We start from the raw sequence: 16,578 nt of genomic DNA, 5'->3' as shown, positions 1-16,578 counted from the left end.
GAGAGGGGGTTCGGGTGACCCAGGTCCGGGCCCCCCACCCTAGGCCAGGCCAAAAGGCCGCTGGCACATACGGAGGTCTGCCAGCTGCCCGCCCGTGCTGCTAAATGACAGCTTTTATGATGAAAAACAACATTCCTTTCTGATACTTCCATAAAGATGTTCCTTCCAATACTTCTTTATCTGAGGGAAGGATTAGTCTAATTATGTGTGTAGAGAGAGAATGCAGAAACAAGAGCTAGCTCAGACCAACCAGTTCCTCATCTGAATCATTAGAAATTAACTAATAGTGGGGCTTATTAAGGATACCCGGATTGCTAGTTTATAATCTACTTGAACTACAGTCTTTCTATTAGAGTTCATCTTTGTAAACTTTTTAAATGATGCAGTCATAGATGTTGTCATCTACTGGGCATATAACCTTTGCATGCTACTTGGCTTTACTTTAGGTGTTTCCTTATTCTAGACAACTGGTATACCTACTTTTCTATTTCAGAAGACACAGGAGAAAATATGTGTGAAAGTATTTTGAGGTTAATCTGTTATATAAATGCCTGGCAATATCAGACTTCCAACTGACTACTACCAAACTGTCATTCAAAAAGGAGACTAGTCATGCATTACCTAAGTGTATACAGTAACTTTAAAAACTCATCCTAATGTCATATCTCTTTCTGGCACATGTATATTACTTTGGAGGTGGATAGAAGTTCAGAAATACATGAAAAGCTTTTGGTTGGTAAATTTGTTGTAGAAAATGCATGCCAGGGAACACAGAAGCAAAGAATATATCTAACTGGAGAGCAAGGATGATTAGTTTTTATAAATCATACCTGAAAGTGGGTCAATGCGGTGTTTACTTTGCCTTATCTAAATGGTAATGGCATCAGCATCTAGAAATAGGGGTATTAAGGGCACTGTGCATATGGCCTTTCTTGGTATATGTGTTCTTCCCTGTCTGACCTGCATCAAGAGAAAACTACTGGGCTTTCTGTTTTGTTTTATACCATACCTGGCAGTGCCCAGGGCTTATTTTTGGATCTGTGCTCAGAGATTACTCCAGGTGGACTTGGGGGTGTCATTGAATCTGGGTCAGCCACGTGCAAAGCAAGTGCCCAGTCCACTATACTATCTCTCCATCCCACAAAGCAACTTTTGTTATCTTGTAGGAAGACAATCAGGCCTGTCAAGCCAAATGGACCATTTGAAGATTTGGAGGAAATTAAGAAGTTGCAAAGTTTTCTTTGGGATGGAAATGGAATTATATTTTTAAATCATAATGCATCTATCTCATCTTTTTCTAGCACTTATTTTGGCATTTTCCTCTTATTTATGAGTTTATCCCTTCGACTTTCTTAGTTTTTCTTGTTGACCTGTTGCCAAAAATCTCACTGATATTTTATTTTATTTTATATTTATTTATTTTTTTGGTGTCTTGGTTTTATTTATTTTTTAATATATTTTTTATTTAAACACATTAATTACATACGTGATTGTGTTGTTTGGGTTTCAGTCATGTAAAGAACACCACCTATCATCAGTGCAACATTCCCATCACCAATGTCCCAAATCTTCCTCCTCCCCACCCAACACCTGCCTGTATTCTAGACAGGTTTTCTATTTCCTTCATACATTCTCATTATTAGGATAATTCAAAACGTAGTTATTTCTCTAACAAAACTCATCTCTGTTTGTGGTGAGCTTCATGAGGTGAGCTGTAACTTCCAGCCCTTCTCTCTTTTGTGTCTGAAAATTATTATTGCAAGAATGTCTTTCATTTTTCTTAAAACCCATAGATGAGTGAGACCATTCTGTGTTTTTCTCTCTCTCTCTGACTTATTTCACTCAGCATAATAGATTCCATGTGCATCCATGTATAAAAAAATTTCATGACCATCTCTCCTGACAGCTGTGTAATACTCCATTGTGTATATGTACCACAGTTTCTTTAGCCATTCATCTGTTGAAGGGTATCTTGGTTGTTTCCAGAGTCTTGCTATGGTAAATAGTGCTGCAATGAATATAGGTGTAAGGAAGGGATTTTTGTATTGTATTTTTGTGTATATTCCTAGGAGTGGTATAGCTGGATCATATGGAAGCTCGATTTCCAGTTTTTGGAGAAATCTCCATATTACTTTCCATAAAGGTTGAACTAGATGGCATTCCCACCAGCAGTGGATAAGAGTTCCTTTCTCTCCACATCCCCACCAACACTGCTTGTTCTCATTCTTTGTGATGTGTGCCAATCTCTGGGGTGTGAGGTGGCACCTCATAGTTGTTTTGATTTGCATCTCCCTGATGATTAGTGATGTGGAGCATTTTTACATGTGTCTTTTGGCCATTTGTATTTCTTCTTTGTCAAAGTGTCTGTCCATTTCTTCTCCCCATTTTTTGATGGGATTAGATGTTTTTTTCTTGTAAATTTCTGTCAGTGCCCTGTATATTTTTGAGATTAGCCCCTTATCTGATGGGTATTGGGTGAATAGTTTCTCCCACTCAGTGGGTGGCTCTTGTATCCTGGGCGCTATTTCCTTTGAGGAGCAGAAGCTTCTCAGTTTAATATATTTCCATCTATTAATCTCTGCTTTCACTTGCTTGGAGAGTGCAGTTTCCTCCTGGAATATGCCTGTATTCTCAATGTCCTGGAGTGTTTTGCCTACGTGTTGTTCTATATATCTTATGGTTTCGGGTCTGATATCGAGGTCTTTCATCCATTTGTATTTTACCTTCATACATGGTGTTAACTGGGGGTCTAAGTTCAATTTTTTACAAGTGGCTAGTCAGTTGTGCCTACACCACTTGTTGAAGAGGCTTTCTTTGCTCCATTTAGGATTTCTTGCTCCTTTATAAAAAATTAGGTGATTGTATGTCTGAGGAACATTCTTAGAATATTCAAGCCTATTCCATTGATCTGAGGTCCTGTCTTTATTCCAATACCATGCTGTTTTGATAACTATCGCTTTGTAGTAAAGTTTAAAGTTGGGGAAAATAATTCCTCCCATATTCTTTTTCCCAGTGATTACTTTAGCTATTCTAGGGTGTTTATTGTTCCAAATGAATTTCAAAAGTGCTGATCCACTTCTTTGAAGAATGTCATGGGTATATTTAGAGGGATCACATTAAATATGTACAATGCTTTGGGGAGTATTGCCATTTTAATGATATTAATCCTTAAAATCCATGAGCAGGGTATGTGTTTTCTTTTTTTTTTTTTTTTTTTTTTTTAATTTTTTTTTATTTAAACACCTTGATTACATACATGATTGTGTTTGGGTTTCAGTCATAAAAGGAACACCACCCATCACCAGTGCAACATTCCCATCACCCAAGTCCCAAATCACCCTCCTCCCCACCCAACCCCCGCCTGTACCCTAAACAGGCTCTACATTTCCCTCATACATTCTCAATATTAGGACAGTTCAAAATGTAGTTATTTCTCTAACTAAACTCATCACTCTTTGTGGTGAGCTTCCTGAGGTGAGCTGGAACTTCCAGCTCTTTTCTCTTTTGTGTCTGAAAATTATTATTACAAGGGTGTCTTTCATTTTTCTTAAAACCCATAGATGAGTGAGACCATTCTGCGTTTTTCTCTCTCTCTCTGACTTATTTCACTCAGCATAATAGATTCCATGTACATCCATGTATAGGAAAATTTCATGACTTCATCTCTCCTGACAGCTGCATAATATTCCATTGTGTATATGTACCACAGTTTCTTTAGCCATTCATCTGTTGAAGGGCATCTTGGTTGTTTCCAGAGTCTTGCTATGGTAAATAGAGCTGCAATGAATATAGGTGTAAGGAAGGGGTTTTTGTATTGTATTTTTGTGTTCCTAGGGTATATTCCTAGGAGTGGTATAGCTGGATCGTATGGGAGCTCGATTTCCAGTTTTTGGAGGAATCTCCATATCGCTTTCCATAAAGGTTGAACTAGACAGCATTCCCACCAGCAGTGGATAAGAGTTCCTTTCTCTCCACATCCCCGCCAACACTGTTTATTCTCATTCTTTGTGATGTGTGCCATTCTCTGGGGTGTGAGGTGGTATCTCATCGTTGTTTTGATTTGCATCTCCCTGATGATTAGTGATGTGGAACATTTTTTCATGTGTCTTTTGGCCATGCGTATTTCTTCTTTGTCAAAGTGTCTGTTCATTTCTTCTCCCCATTTTTTGATGGGGTTAGATGTTTTTTTTCTTGTAAAGTTCTGTCAGTGCCTTGTATATTTTGGAGATTAGCCCCTTATCTGATGGGTATTGGGTGAATAGTTTCTCCCACTCAGTGGGTGGCTCTTGTATCCTGGGCACTATTTCCTTTGAGGTGCAGAAGCTTCTCAGCTTAATATATTCCCATCTGTTAATCTCTGCTTTCACTTGCTTGGAGAGTGCAGTTTCCTCCTTGAAGATGCCTGTAATGTCCTGGAGTGTTTTGCCTATGTGCTGTTCTATATATCTTATGGTTTTGGGGCTGATATCGAGGTCTTTAATCCATTTGGATTTTACCTTTGTACATGATGTTAGCTGGGGGTCTAAGTTTAATTTTTTGCAAGTGGCTATCCAATTGTGCCAACACCACTTGTTGAAGAGGCTTTCCCTGCTCCATTTAGGATTTCCTGCTCCTTTATCAAAAATTAGATGGTTGTATCTCTGGGGAACATTTTCTGAGTATTCAAGCCTATTCCACTGATCTGAGGACCTATCCTTATTCCAATACCATGCTGTTTTGATAACTGTTGCTTTGTAGTACAGTTTAAAGTTGGGGAAAGTAATTCCTCCCATATTCTTTTTCCCAGTGATTACTTTAGCTATTCTAGGGTGTTTATTGTTCCAAATGAATTTCAAAAGTGCTGATCCACTTCTTTGAAGAATGTCATGGGTATATTTAGAGGGATCACATTAAATATGTACAATGCTTTGGGGAGTATTGCCATTTTAATGATATTAATCCTTAAAATCCATGAGCAGGGTATGTGTTTTCATTTCCGCATGTCTTCTCTTATTTCTTGGAGCAGAGTTTTTTAGTTTTCTTTCGGGTTTCCACTTCCTTGATTTCTACTCTCAGCTTTGTTATTTCCTCTGTCTCCCTATTTCTGGGTCCTTTTGTTGAGTACTTTCTAATTCTATGAGCTGCGTCATTAAGCTATTCAGGTATGCCCCTTCTTCTTTCCTGATGTGTGCTTGCAAAGCTATAAATTTTCCTCTCAGTACTGCTTTTGCTGTGTCCCATAGGTTCTGATAGTTTGTGTTTCCATTGTCATTTGTTTCTAGGAAGGTTTTGATTTCCTCTTTGATTTCATCTCGGACCCACTGGTTATTCAGTACTAGGATGTTTAACTTCCAGGTATTAAAATTTTTCTTTTGTGTCCCTTTGTAGTTCACATATAATTTCAGGGCCTTGTGGTCAGCGAAGGTAGCCTGCAAAATTTCTATCCTTTTGATATTATGGAGGTATGTTTTATGTGCTAGCATGTAGTCTATCCTGGAGAATGTCCCATGTACATTAGAGAAGAATGTGTATCCAGGCTTCTGTGGATTGAGTGTCCTGTATATATCTACTAGGCCTCTTTTTTCCATTTCTCTTTTCAGGTCTAGTATATTCTTGTTGGGTTTCAGTCTGGTTGACCTGTCAAGTGTTGACAATGCCATGTTGAGGTCTCTATTGTGGGTTTTTCTATGTGTTGTGGTTATATTCATTGGCTAAATAATGTGCGCGCTCCTCTGGCTCCTCCCTTTCTGGGCATGTAAACTCACCTCCAGGGAAGGCTAGCCGTCCGCAGATGAGCCACACACAGGATGAAATCAGGCCGAGAATGCAGCATATCACAGAATACAGGCAGATAGGGGTGCTGGCATCTGAGTTCCAGCAGAGTTCAGTGGCTTCCCCTTCCTGGGTGTCTCACTGATATTTTATAAAGTGAATCTTTTCTCACTGAGACAGGAAGTTGTTAAGAGTAAAATTACAGAATCAAGAAGGGTTGTAAATGGAGGTCCCTTACAATCTGTGTCTATCTTTAATGGATAGGTAGCCAGATAGCTCTATTTGGTGCTGAGACTACCACACCACAGTTTTTTTTTTTTTTTTCATAAAAAGGGGAAGATTTCCACAACATAAAATTCAACCTTAGTTTAAAAAAAAGCAACTCAGAGACATCCAGCATTTTCACTAGGATGTGCAGTTACCCAGTATATTCAGTTGGAAGACCTTTTTCATTGGCCCTCAAGGAAACCACTGGTCTGTTTTCTGTCTCTAAGGATTCGCCTATTTGTAATGTTTTACACACGTATGTGTGTCTGGTTTTGTGGATAGCTGTTTAACTCATGGTCTAACTCCCATGACAGCTTTGATGATGCAAGCGATAGTCCTGCCTGTGGCCTCCTAAACATCCCATTCTCCTGAGTCCATTATCCTTTATGGGGTCCTTGCTGCCAGTGCTGGATGTCATTTCAGAGTTGTGTGATGGATACCAGATGACTTTTAGATGTTCCATAACAAAAGGAGGGATGGGAAGGAGGGAGTATGCAAGTTGTTCTAATTGCTTCTTATATATATTTTTATTTCACAGACAAGCTCTATCCAGCCATGAAAACATGCCTTCACGTAGAAGGACTGTTCTTTGACTTCTTTGCAGGTCCTTTGCCCGTGTATATATTGCATTTGTGTGCTGTGTAGGGGTGTGAAACCCAGTGTCCCTTCTGGGGATGATTTGATTGATGTACACACTGGAAACATCTTTAATAATTTAATACCTGCTTCAAAGGAGATTACACCAAAAAGCACATTGCTTTTCATTTATTCATTACAGATCTGTCATAGCAGCATTTTTGGGGGCCCTGAATTGCAGTATCTTGGTGATAATAAATTTTGTTCTACACTCAGGATTTTTTAAGGGATTATAAGCCTTTTAACGAATGTTACTGTCCTATTTAAATTGATCAAATTGGCATTTTCAGCACCATAATCTTGCATTTCTTAGAGATGAGTTAACCAGATGCAGCTTTATTTGATGATTACTAAGATCTTTGTGCTTGAGAAGTCTAATAGAAATAATGGGATGAAAGCATAACACTGTGTGCTAGCAGTGGTGATAATAATATTGAACACATTGCCTGAATTTAGGGGGGGTGTCTCCCCCCTTAAACATAGATTAAGGTATTTATCAGCTCTTGACATTAAAAATGTACATGTGTTTGCGAATGAAGAATGGAATAATCTGAGAAATGCGAAACTGAAAAACCAACACATAATCTTTCTGTTACTTTCAGGTATAGATTTTGATGTTAGGAAAGAAAAATAAATCCCCCTCCCCACTTAGCTGGTCACTTTGGTACAATTGAGTAAGATCTTTAATATGTTCTCAGAGAGGAAAGGATCAATCAGATCGAGATTCCAAATGATTATGGGAGAATTATTGATTTCTCTGTTAGTACTATTATTTTTCCATCAAGAAGTGCTAGATAACATTGGTTTTAAAAAAAATCAAAAGTTACTCTGAATAGGGCAAGTTAGTTATAGTAAGTAATACTTCTTATTTTTCTCAGATAATTTATAAAGGAATGTTCTGGTTGGGGCCATGATATTTCTGTAATGTTGGTGTAGATACAATCTTTTTTTGGTTTGGGGTCATACCTGGTGATGCTCAGGGTTACTCCCACCTCTTCACTCAGGGATCACTCCTGGCTGATATCTGGGAACAATATGAGGTACAGGGATTGAAACTGGATCAATTGCATAGAAGGCAAGCACCCTACTGCACTATCTCTCCAACCCTGACTACATAACGATTTTTATTAGGCATTTTTTACTAGGTAATGCTCTCTCCCCAGACCATATCACAGATCTACAATAGAATTTCATAAACATCTTGTTCTTGAATAACTGTCTCCAAACAACAGGAATGATATTGTCCACAGTTTTATCTTCAGACTGCTGAGCATGTATTAGTGCTTTGTTTATAGCAGTGATCAATAAAATTGCAACTTGGATTGAGAGTATTTTTTGGTGGGGAGGATGAATATTCCCAAAGGAGGGGTGTTCAGGGGGTCTAGGGAAACTCTCTACAATATTATACCAACTAGGCTGTTAGTTCAATGCTGGGACAGAAGGACAGTGAGACACCTTGGACCATACCAGGTGATACCTGGAAGCCTTACTGTGCTGGGGATAGAACCCTCCTCTTCCTGTGCATCAGGATTTGGGAATGAATTGCCTTGAGCTTCGGTCCACAGTGGGCACCCACTGTGAGAGATAGGAAGCTCTGAATCATCTGCCTTCCCCTGGTTGGACTTCCCAGGGGCAACGTGAATGTGGCCAAGAACGTATAGATAGTGCAGAGCACAACAGTGGATACTAGTCAGGAGCTGGTACCCTGGTGTGGCTTCTCTGGGATGCCACCTGCATCCATAGCATCCTGCTGGGTTTCAGATATCCCAGGGGCCAGGATATGGGAAATACAGCCACATCTCACCTTAAAGTGCTTCTTTCAAGTGTCTCAGCAAGGACTGAGGCTCCACTGAGCTCCTTACTTTGAACTCTGCACCCACAAATGGTGCTTGGGGGTTACTCATTGAAGTCTCAGTGGTTGATAGTCTCCCCATTCCAATTCTTGTATCTTTTAACTTTTCCCAGTGGGTCTGTTCCAACCTTATAGAAGTACCAACAAGGAAATTTGCACCCAGAGTCTGGGAAACCCCCTTTCTTGGCCTTTTAGAAGAGACCATTCCAGGAGAACCATCGAGTTGGCTCCTCCTTCTAGCTCTTCCTCCTGGAGAGCCTTCTAGTGCATTGGAGGAAACTCTGCACTTCCGGAAGCCACCTCATATTTTGCGTTCTCTAGTGGCCTAGACATCACCTGGACCCAGGGTTTTCTCTGCTTTTATGATGGATGCCCAGCACTCTATCTCACCAAACTGTCCTCTGGTCATTTCAAAAGTGTCTGTCTTAAGGCTTTGCCACATTTCCTCCAGGGAAGAGCATGGGACAAGGGTGTGCAGATGGGAACATATGGTTTTCTTCTTTGGAAATTTGGAGATTTTTTTTTCTCACCTTCATTCATTTAGGTTTTATACATAAATCCCAGAAGTTCTCTTTAAGTTTGTTGGGTGATGCTTCGTAGATTTTGGGTTTGTTTGTTTGCTTATTTATTTTTATTCTTTAGCACTATCTGGCAGACTGACTCCTCATCCCCTTCTGTTATCTTCCCCTCCCCACTTAGTTTCACTCCAATATTCAGACTTCTCCCCTTCTGTTTGAGTAACTGACTTATGGATGTTAGAGCCCACCTTGTTTGAAATAAGAATCACAAAGAAAAAGAGGGAGCCAGTCTCAGTTTCTTTTTTTTTTTTTTTTTTTTTTTTTTGCACATGTGTTGTTTGGGAAATGTTTCACAATAAAAATCCTCCCCTCTGCCCTTTATGTTGTAGAACACATTTTTGATATCACATAATCCAACTTGAGACAGTTTGGGAGACAGTATAAGACAGTTTGGGAGACAGTATAAGAACTCAGGATTTTAGCCTTTTTGTTTTGTCCTCAACTTGGAGCTTGTTTAGTTTCATGGCCTCCTCCTTTCCTTCCCTCCCACTTTCCCTCCCTCCCTTCCACGAGTCCTTCTTCCCTTCCTCTTTCTGTCCCATGCTGTGGGTATTTTGTGAACTTGTCGACAGGTGTTTGGGAAGGAGCTCCCAGGGCTGGGAGGAATGTCAGGATTGATGAGGTCTCAAGATCTCAATTTACAGATGCCAAAGGTTGAGTGAGCTGTTTTGGTGCCAGACAACTGAAAAAAAAAGGGGGCACACCTGGGATTCTAACAGATAACAAAGAACACAATGTTTTCTCTTACCCCATTCTTTAAGAAGAACAGTATTTTAGTATGCAAATCAGAGAAACATATTGTTTCCCAAAATGAGGAATTTTTCAGTGCTTTTGTTTGTTAGTTTTAGGATCCATGATATGCCAGATTATAAATGAGGCAATGTATGGAGTTTATCTCACTCAGTTATTTATATAATCCCATGTCATAAATGGGGTACAGAGGTTCTGTAGCATCTGATAAGTTTGCTTTTTCTCTCCAAAGCCTTTTTCTCTCCAAGAGCTCAGTCTTTGGCTCTCTCTTTAGGTAGACTCATATGTATCTAAATAAGAGTAAATTGTTTATAATAATTATTTGAATATGTATTATTTTCTTAGGGTGTATAATTTATTTGCCCCTTTTCATTAATTTTTTTTCTTTGTTTTTATCGATACACCATCAACTCACATAGGCATTTTTGCTTGATATCAGAAAACCTGGGTTCATAGGTTTATATCCTGACGTCATGGTGTTGCCCATCAGATATATGTGTCTGTGTGTTTAGACACATGCTGTTACCGGGCGCTAGTAGTGAGAATCATAAGCTCTTTCATTGACTTGGTTTTCTTTTCTTCTTCTTTTTATTTTTTTGACACCCAGCAGCGCTCAGAGTTTCCTCTTTGCTCTATGCTCAGAAATCGCTCCTGGCAGGCTCTGAGGACCATATGGGATGCCGGGATTTGAACCATCCTTCTGCATGCAAGGCAAACTCTTTACCTCCATGCTATCTTTCCTTCTTCCTGTTTTCCTTCTTCCTGGACCAGACAGTTCAGTAGTTATTGTACCAGGATATTGACGCTTACTCCACTGTCCACTGGGAGTTAGAGCACTGGTTCTAGGACTTCTACTTATAAGCAGTAGAGAAATGAGTTACATAATTGTTCACTCTGTGAAGGGAAATAATGAGTCGTGAGGATTCAATGAAAACACAAGGGTGTTCTATAGGAAATAGTCAACGACAATGGGCACAAAATATCTGCAAATATGATGCACACGCAAACAAGTTTTACTTGACTGCATCCAAAGAATGATCACATAGGCCGTGGAACTTTGTTTTGTTTCTTACTTTGATCCCTTCTTTTTTGATTTCTCAGAGACCAGCAGAAATAGTAGAGGAAGAAGATAGAGAGAAAGAAAAGAAAGATGGGGAACCGAAAGAAGACTTTTCAGGAATGAATGGTACTGTTGAAGAGGAAGAAGGTGGGGAAGCTCCTGAGCAAGCCAGGGATGATCCGGGTGACAGAGGGGACCAGGCAGGTCCTGCTCGTGTGAATGGAGGCACTGATGCAGAGAATGGTGAGGAGGTGGACCAAGTTACAAATGAGCAACAGGAGGCAGAAGAGACCGAAGGAGCTGGCAATGAACCAGATGAGGTATTTCTTTGGCTTTTGCTATTTCTACTGCTTATGCTTTGTGCATGAGTGAATGTGTAAGTCTGTGTGTGCATTTGCACATGGATGCCCACTTAGGGATGGAGTTATTCAAGCACTCAGGACTTACACTAAAACCACTTATGTTGATTAGGAAATGATTCAGTATCACTTATCTGACTCTTTCATTCAACTCATAAGTACTATCTCATCCATCTGACAGCCCACAAGTCTCTCTTTTTCATCTCACTATTCACCTTTCCATCCATCCATCTATCCATCTATCTGTGCATGCCTGTATGTATGCATCATTCATCCATACATTAAACCTTCAACCCACCCATCATTATTCCATCCATCCATCCATCCATCCATCCCAAGGAAAATATAAACCATAGAAGAATATCAAGACCAATAAGACATAGGTATAGCACAATAAACATGATCTCTATTATGAGTAACTGCTTTCTAGAAACATTAGCCTTTAGGTTTCTTAGTTTGCTTCTTTTTTTAAATTTTATTTTATTTAAACACGTTGATTACATAAATGATTGTGTTTGGGTTTCAGTCATGTAAAGAACACCACCCATCACCAGTGCAACATTCCCATCACCAAGGTCCCAAATCTCCCTCCTACCCACCCGACCCCTGCCTGTACTCTAGATAGGCTTTCCATTTCCCTCATACATTCTCATTATTAGGACAGTTCAAAATGTAGTTATTTCTCTAACTAAACTCATCGCTCTTTGTGGTGAGCTTCCTGAGGTGAGCTGGAACTTCCAGCTCTTTTGTCTTTTGTGTCTGAAAATTATTATTGCAAGAATGTCTTTCATGCTTCTAATGGGTTAATTGAGTATGCACTCAATAGAGCAGACATTATTGATATATTTATTTATAACAAATATATGAATTTATTACAAAGGGAAGATTAAAGAAGTTCCTAACTCATTTCCCTTCTGCTAGCCTCAGGATAATATTAAATCTTGATTTTTTTTTATAGGATAGATGATGCTCAGGGGATAGACTAAGTTACATGCTGATGAATTGGTCACAAGTGAGTTTCAGAGTTTCTGAGTGTAAAGTGGCAGGATATATTCATAACCTTCTCACCATATGTTTAGGTTCTTCTTTCTGGTAGATATACCATATATGCCATATATATACCATGTATACTATATCTATATATCTATATATCTTTATCAGACCAGGGTTCTCCTTCCTTAAGGATGCAGCTTTGGAAATGTGTTTTGGTTCATTCATTTCTGACACCTGCCATGATGAGTGTTTTCTTATCTATTTATTATTGACTCCTCTGCTTTATTTTGCTTAGGAAGACCAAGTTAGAAATAACAAAATATTGTATGTCTTTTGGGCCAAGTTTCAATGAGTAGTACACAATTATCTATAATCTACTGCATAGATTATTAAAGAAAACACATTGTCAACATCCAAATCAAAACTCAAAAAGTTTCTATTTCATCTTTTCTTAAGCTGACATAATCAAAGTCCTATTTGATATTTTCTGCATTCTATATTGTTATTAAGATTTAGCTAAAATTTGTAATTGTTGGCAGCTGAAATGAAGAAAAAAAAACAGAATTCAGGCAATTATGTAATTTTTTTTCCTCACTCAGGAAGCAAATGAATTTCTCAAGGAAAGCAAAAAAAAAAAAAAAATCCAAAAGTATCCAAACAAAAATTACCTAGAAAAACCAGTTTCTTAAGGGAAAATTTCTCTCTTGTGAGGGAGTAAAACAGGAGACACAATAGGTCCATGTGTCATTTATATGAGGGCTGCAATAATAGGCTTCATGATTTATTTGGGAGGGGGGACTTTATGATTTGAAGCTCTTTGTTACAGGCACTTATTCTTAAGAAGGAAGAATGAAAATAAACATGAATACTGAGTGGAACCTACATTGAAACCTCCAACTATGCATTTTCTATCACCTAATTTAGAGGTTCCTAACTTATTTGACCTACCACCTCCTTTTTTAGAAAAATCATTCACTGCTCCCCTCCCTGTTCCAAGGTGGACAGAGTGATCCCCCCTACACTTCAGGTTTCTAATTGTACCCCTGAATCTTTCTTCTTGGGCAGTAATAATCTACTTTAGGAAAGATTGGTTACAATGTTAGAGATAAAAAAGTTTTAATAGAAATCAATAGATTGCTTGTTTTTATAGCTTGCATACATGAAACTTAAAATTTGGCTTTTTATTGGTACTGGGCATTAGTCAAGGTTCACTTTATGTGTACATGGAGGGCAAATCGAGATTCTTGGGAACACCAATTAGTGCCAGATAGGTGACTACTTAGGGAACGTAAAATAAAGAATACAAATGTTTAAGAAAGAGTCGTTACACGACCCCTCACTTACTGTTGGTGGGAATGCCATCTGGTTCATTCTCTGTGGACAATAGCATGGAGATGTCTCCAAGAATTTAGATTGAAGCATCTATATGACCTAGCCTTTTTACTTTTTAGAAATGACCTTGAAGGTTTACAAACACCTTTTTGAAAAGACATTTGTGCTCCTATATTCGTTGTAGTGCTTTTCACAATAGCTGAGATCAAGAAGCAACCCAAGTGCACAAGTATAACAGACTATATATGTGTATAAACACATAATGGAGTAGTACTTGGCTATAAGAAAATAAATAAAAAAAAAAGAAAGAAAATAAATCATCTAATTTACCACCACATAGATGGATCTAGGAAGTTTCATGCTATGGGAAGACAGTCAGAAAGAAAGGCACAAATGTAGGATGATCTCTCTTTGTATGTGGAATATAAAGAAGCCTAGCAATGGAAAAACTATTGGCCATTAGTTACATATCTTGAGAGTCAGAAGTGAGTTTACCTGCAGGGAAATATCAGTAGTAGGTAGAAATGATCTTGAGATGGCGGAGGAATGTTGGTGTGGCAACATGCTCTCAGAAAAACATCTGGTATGGGGCTGGATTGTGAGTTAAAGGTAGAGCATCCGGGCACTTGCTTTACAGGTCTCTAAATGCAGAGCCAGGATTTGTTACACCCTAAGTGTCACTAGGTATGCCCCCTCCATAGAAAAGTAGAATGTTTGCATCTTTCTTTTCCTTTTCTTCTGCACACACTGATAAGAAAAATATGAATAAACTGTTCAAAGGAAAAGCTCAAAATGAAATAAAGACAAAAGAATAAAAGAGAAGAAGCATTAGTTCTAGAAATGACTTTACCCCGAAATGTTTGTTGAGCTCTTAAGGAAGGACTTTTGGACCAGTGAGGTGTAGAGGAGTGAGTGTACTGGACATTGAGGGACTGGAAAACTCAATGTAGTGATCCATTTTGCGTTGCATATTTATATGATGAAATAAAAAATATGGTGATTTTTTTCACCCAATTTTCTATATTTTTGTAGCAAAGGGCTAAATATCTTGTCTGGATCTATTTCTCTCTAGGCTGATGCTAACCCTCAGAGACCGCCAAGGCCAGAAGTAAAAGTCACCAGTCCAGAAGAAAATGATAACAACGAACAAAACAAAGACAGTGCTGCTGTCGCATAAAGGATTGTTCTGAACAAGAGAATATATTGTTTATGAGAGAAGAATGAAGGGCATAATACTTGAATAATAATCATTTAGTTATGGCAAAACATAATGTGACAATATGGTTGAACACTACCTACTGAGTTTTGAAACTATAGGGTCTAATGGAAAGACTAGACTAATTTGCATAATTACTATCAGATAATGACTTTTTTTACAGGCAGTGTTTAAAAGTCACTTAGAAAAATTAAGTTAAAGGATAAAAAGGAATTTACACCAAAGACAATTGGCAACTTGTCTTTGTAAAGAATGGTAAAGAATAGGGCTAATTCCTATTATAGACTTTCTTATCAACTTAGAGATTATTATGTGACATTTATTATAAAGCACTTACCTATGAAAGCATAGAGTTATAGGCTGATAGAAAAGTATGTACTATTTTTAAAAAAGCAATAAAATCTTGAAGAAACAAACTGTGTCTTAGCTTTGGAGATAATTTGGATAGATTGAAACATTTCCTCTTTTTCCTTTCTTCCTCTCAAGCCAAAATTCACCCTAAAGATATGTATAAAGACAGTGAAAGATATTCATTTTGGAAAGATAAAGTTTATTCATTATATTGATCATTAATATTGTCATATCTTTCCCCTAAGTGTTTCAGCTTCTAATCTTTATGAGTTTAAAAATACCCAATCTGGAAGGAATTATAAAGTTACAAGGGCTGGACCAATAGTTCTGTTGGTAGTATGTTTGCCTTATATACAGCTGACCTGAGTTTGATCCCAAGCATCCCATATTATTACCCAAGCCCACCATGAGTAATTCCTGAGTTGTAGGAATAAATCCTTAACATCACTGGGTGTAACTCCCAAATAAAAACAAACAAATACCAAACAAACAAAATAAACAAATACCCAATTATGCTATTAAGGTTGACAAAGAAGCGTTGTAAATTCTGATATTTTTTATGGGTTTTTATTGACCCAGACTTTCTTTATCAATACTTATCTGTGTCTTATCCCTCATATTATTCTACTAGAAAACTCAATATTGTCTGCTCCAAAGATTGAACTCTTTTTCAAGTAGGTTTTTTTTTTTTGAAGATTCTGTGTAATAGAAGAAAAATGTAGGTTGTCTGAAGAGTTTGTCCTACCTTCTTTTCTCTTTTATTTGCTTTGTTTTCATTCAGATTTTATTTGCATATTTTTATCCCAGAGTCTTATCAAAATATTTATTTTCATGGGTGGTTATGCTTATACTTTCAAGAATATTCCTTCTTATATAAGTTAAAAGCCATGCAATAAATATTGTTGGGAAAAGTTAAAGATTTTTCCAAATGAAACCAGTTTCTGATTATAATTTGGGGGGAATGATTGAATTAACTAATGTAGTTTGACAAAGATGGGGAAAAACGACCACATTTATTTTTTAATTTTTCAATTTTTTGTTTTGGTTTTTGGGACACACCCGGCAGTGCTCAGGGGTCACTCCTGGCTGTCTGCTCAGAAATAGCTCCTGGCAGGCATAGGGGACCAAATGGGACACCAGGATTCGAACCAACCACCTTTGGTCCTGGATCGGCTGCTTGCAAGGCAAACGCCGCTGTGCTATCTCTCTGGGCTCAATTTTTAAATTCTTAATAGATCAGTTCTTGCTTAAATGTAAAAAAAATAGGAGCTGGAGCAATAGCACAGCTATAGGGCGTTTGTCTTGCACATGGCCAACCCAGGCGGACCCTGATTTGATTCCCTGCATCCCACATGGTCCCCCCAGCCTGTCAGGAGTAATTTCTGAGGGCAGAGCCAAAGTAACTCCTGAGCCCCGCTGGGTATGATCCTTCC

General features: G+C 38.3%; 1 protein-coding gene across 1 annotated transcript in view; it reads left to right on the top strand.

Moving 5' to 3' along the window:
- The window catches only part of DCDC2 (doublecortin domain containing 2), a 169,665-nt gene extending 154,634 nt beyond the window's left edge, over positions 1 to 15,031 (top strand). The window contains exons 10-11 of the mRNA XM_049764977.1: positions 10,936 to 11,214; positions 14,651 to 15,031. Of these exons, the coding sequence (XP_049620934.1) occupies positions 10,936 to 11,214; positions 14,651 to 14,755 (384 nt within the window). The 3' untranslated portion in view covers positions 14,756 to 15,031. The remainder of the gene's footprint in view (positions 1 to 10,935; positions 11,215 to 14,650) is intronic.
- The last annotated feature ends 1,547 nt before the right edge of the window (positions 15,032 to 16,578 follow it).

Source organism: Suncus etruscus, chromosome 18, assembly GCF_024139225.1.
Source record: "Suncus etruscus isolate mSunEtr1 chromosome 18, mSunEtr1.pri.cur, whole genome shotgun sequence".
In the NCBI taxonomy this organism is placed as follows: domain Eukaryota; kingdom Metazoa; phylum Chordata; class Mammalia; order Eulipotyphla; family Soricidae; genus Suncus; species Suncus etruscus.
This window is presented reverse-complemented; position numbering and strand designations above follow the sequence as displayed.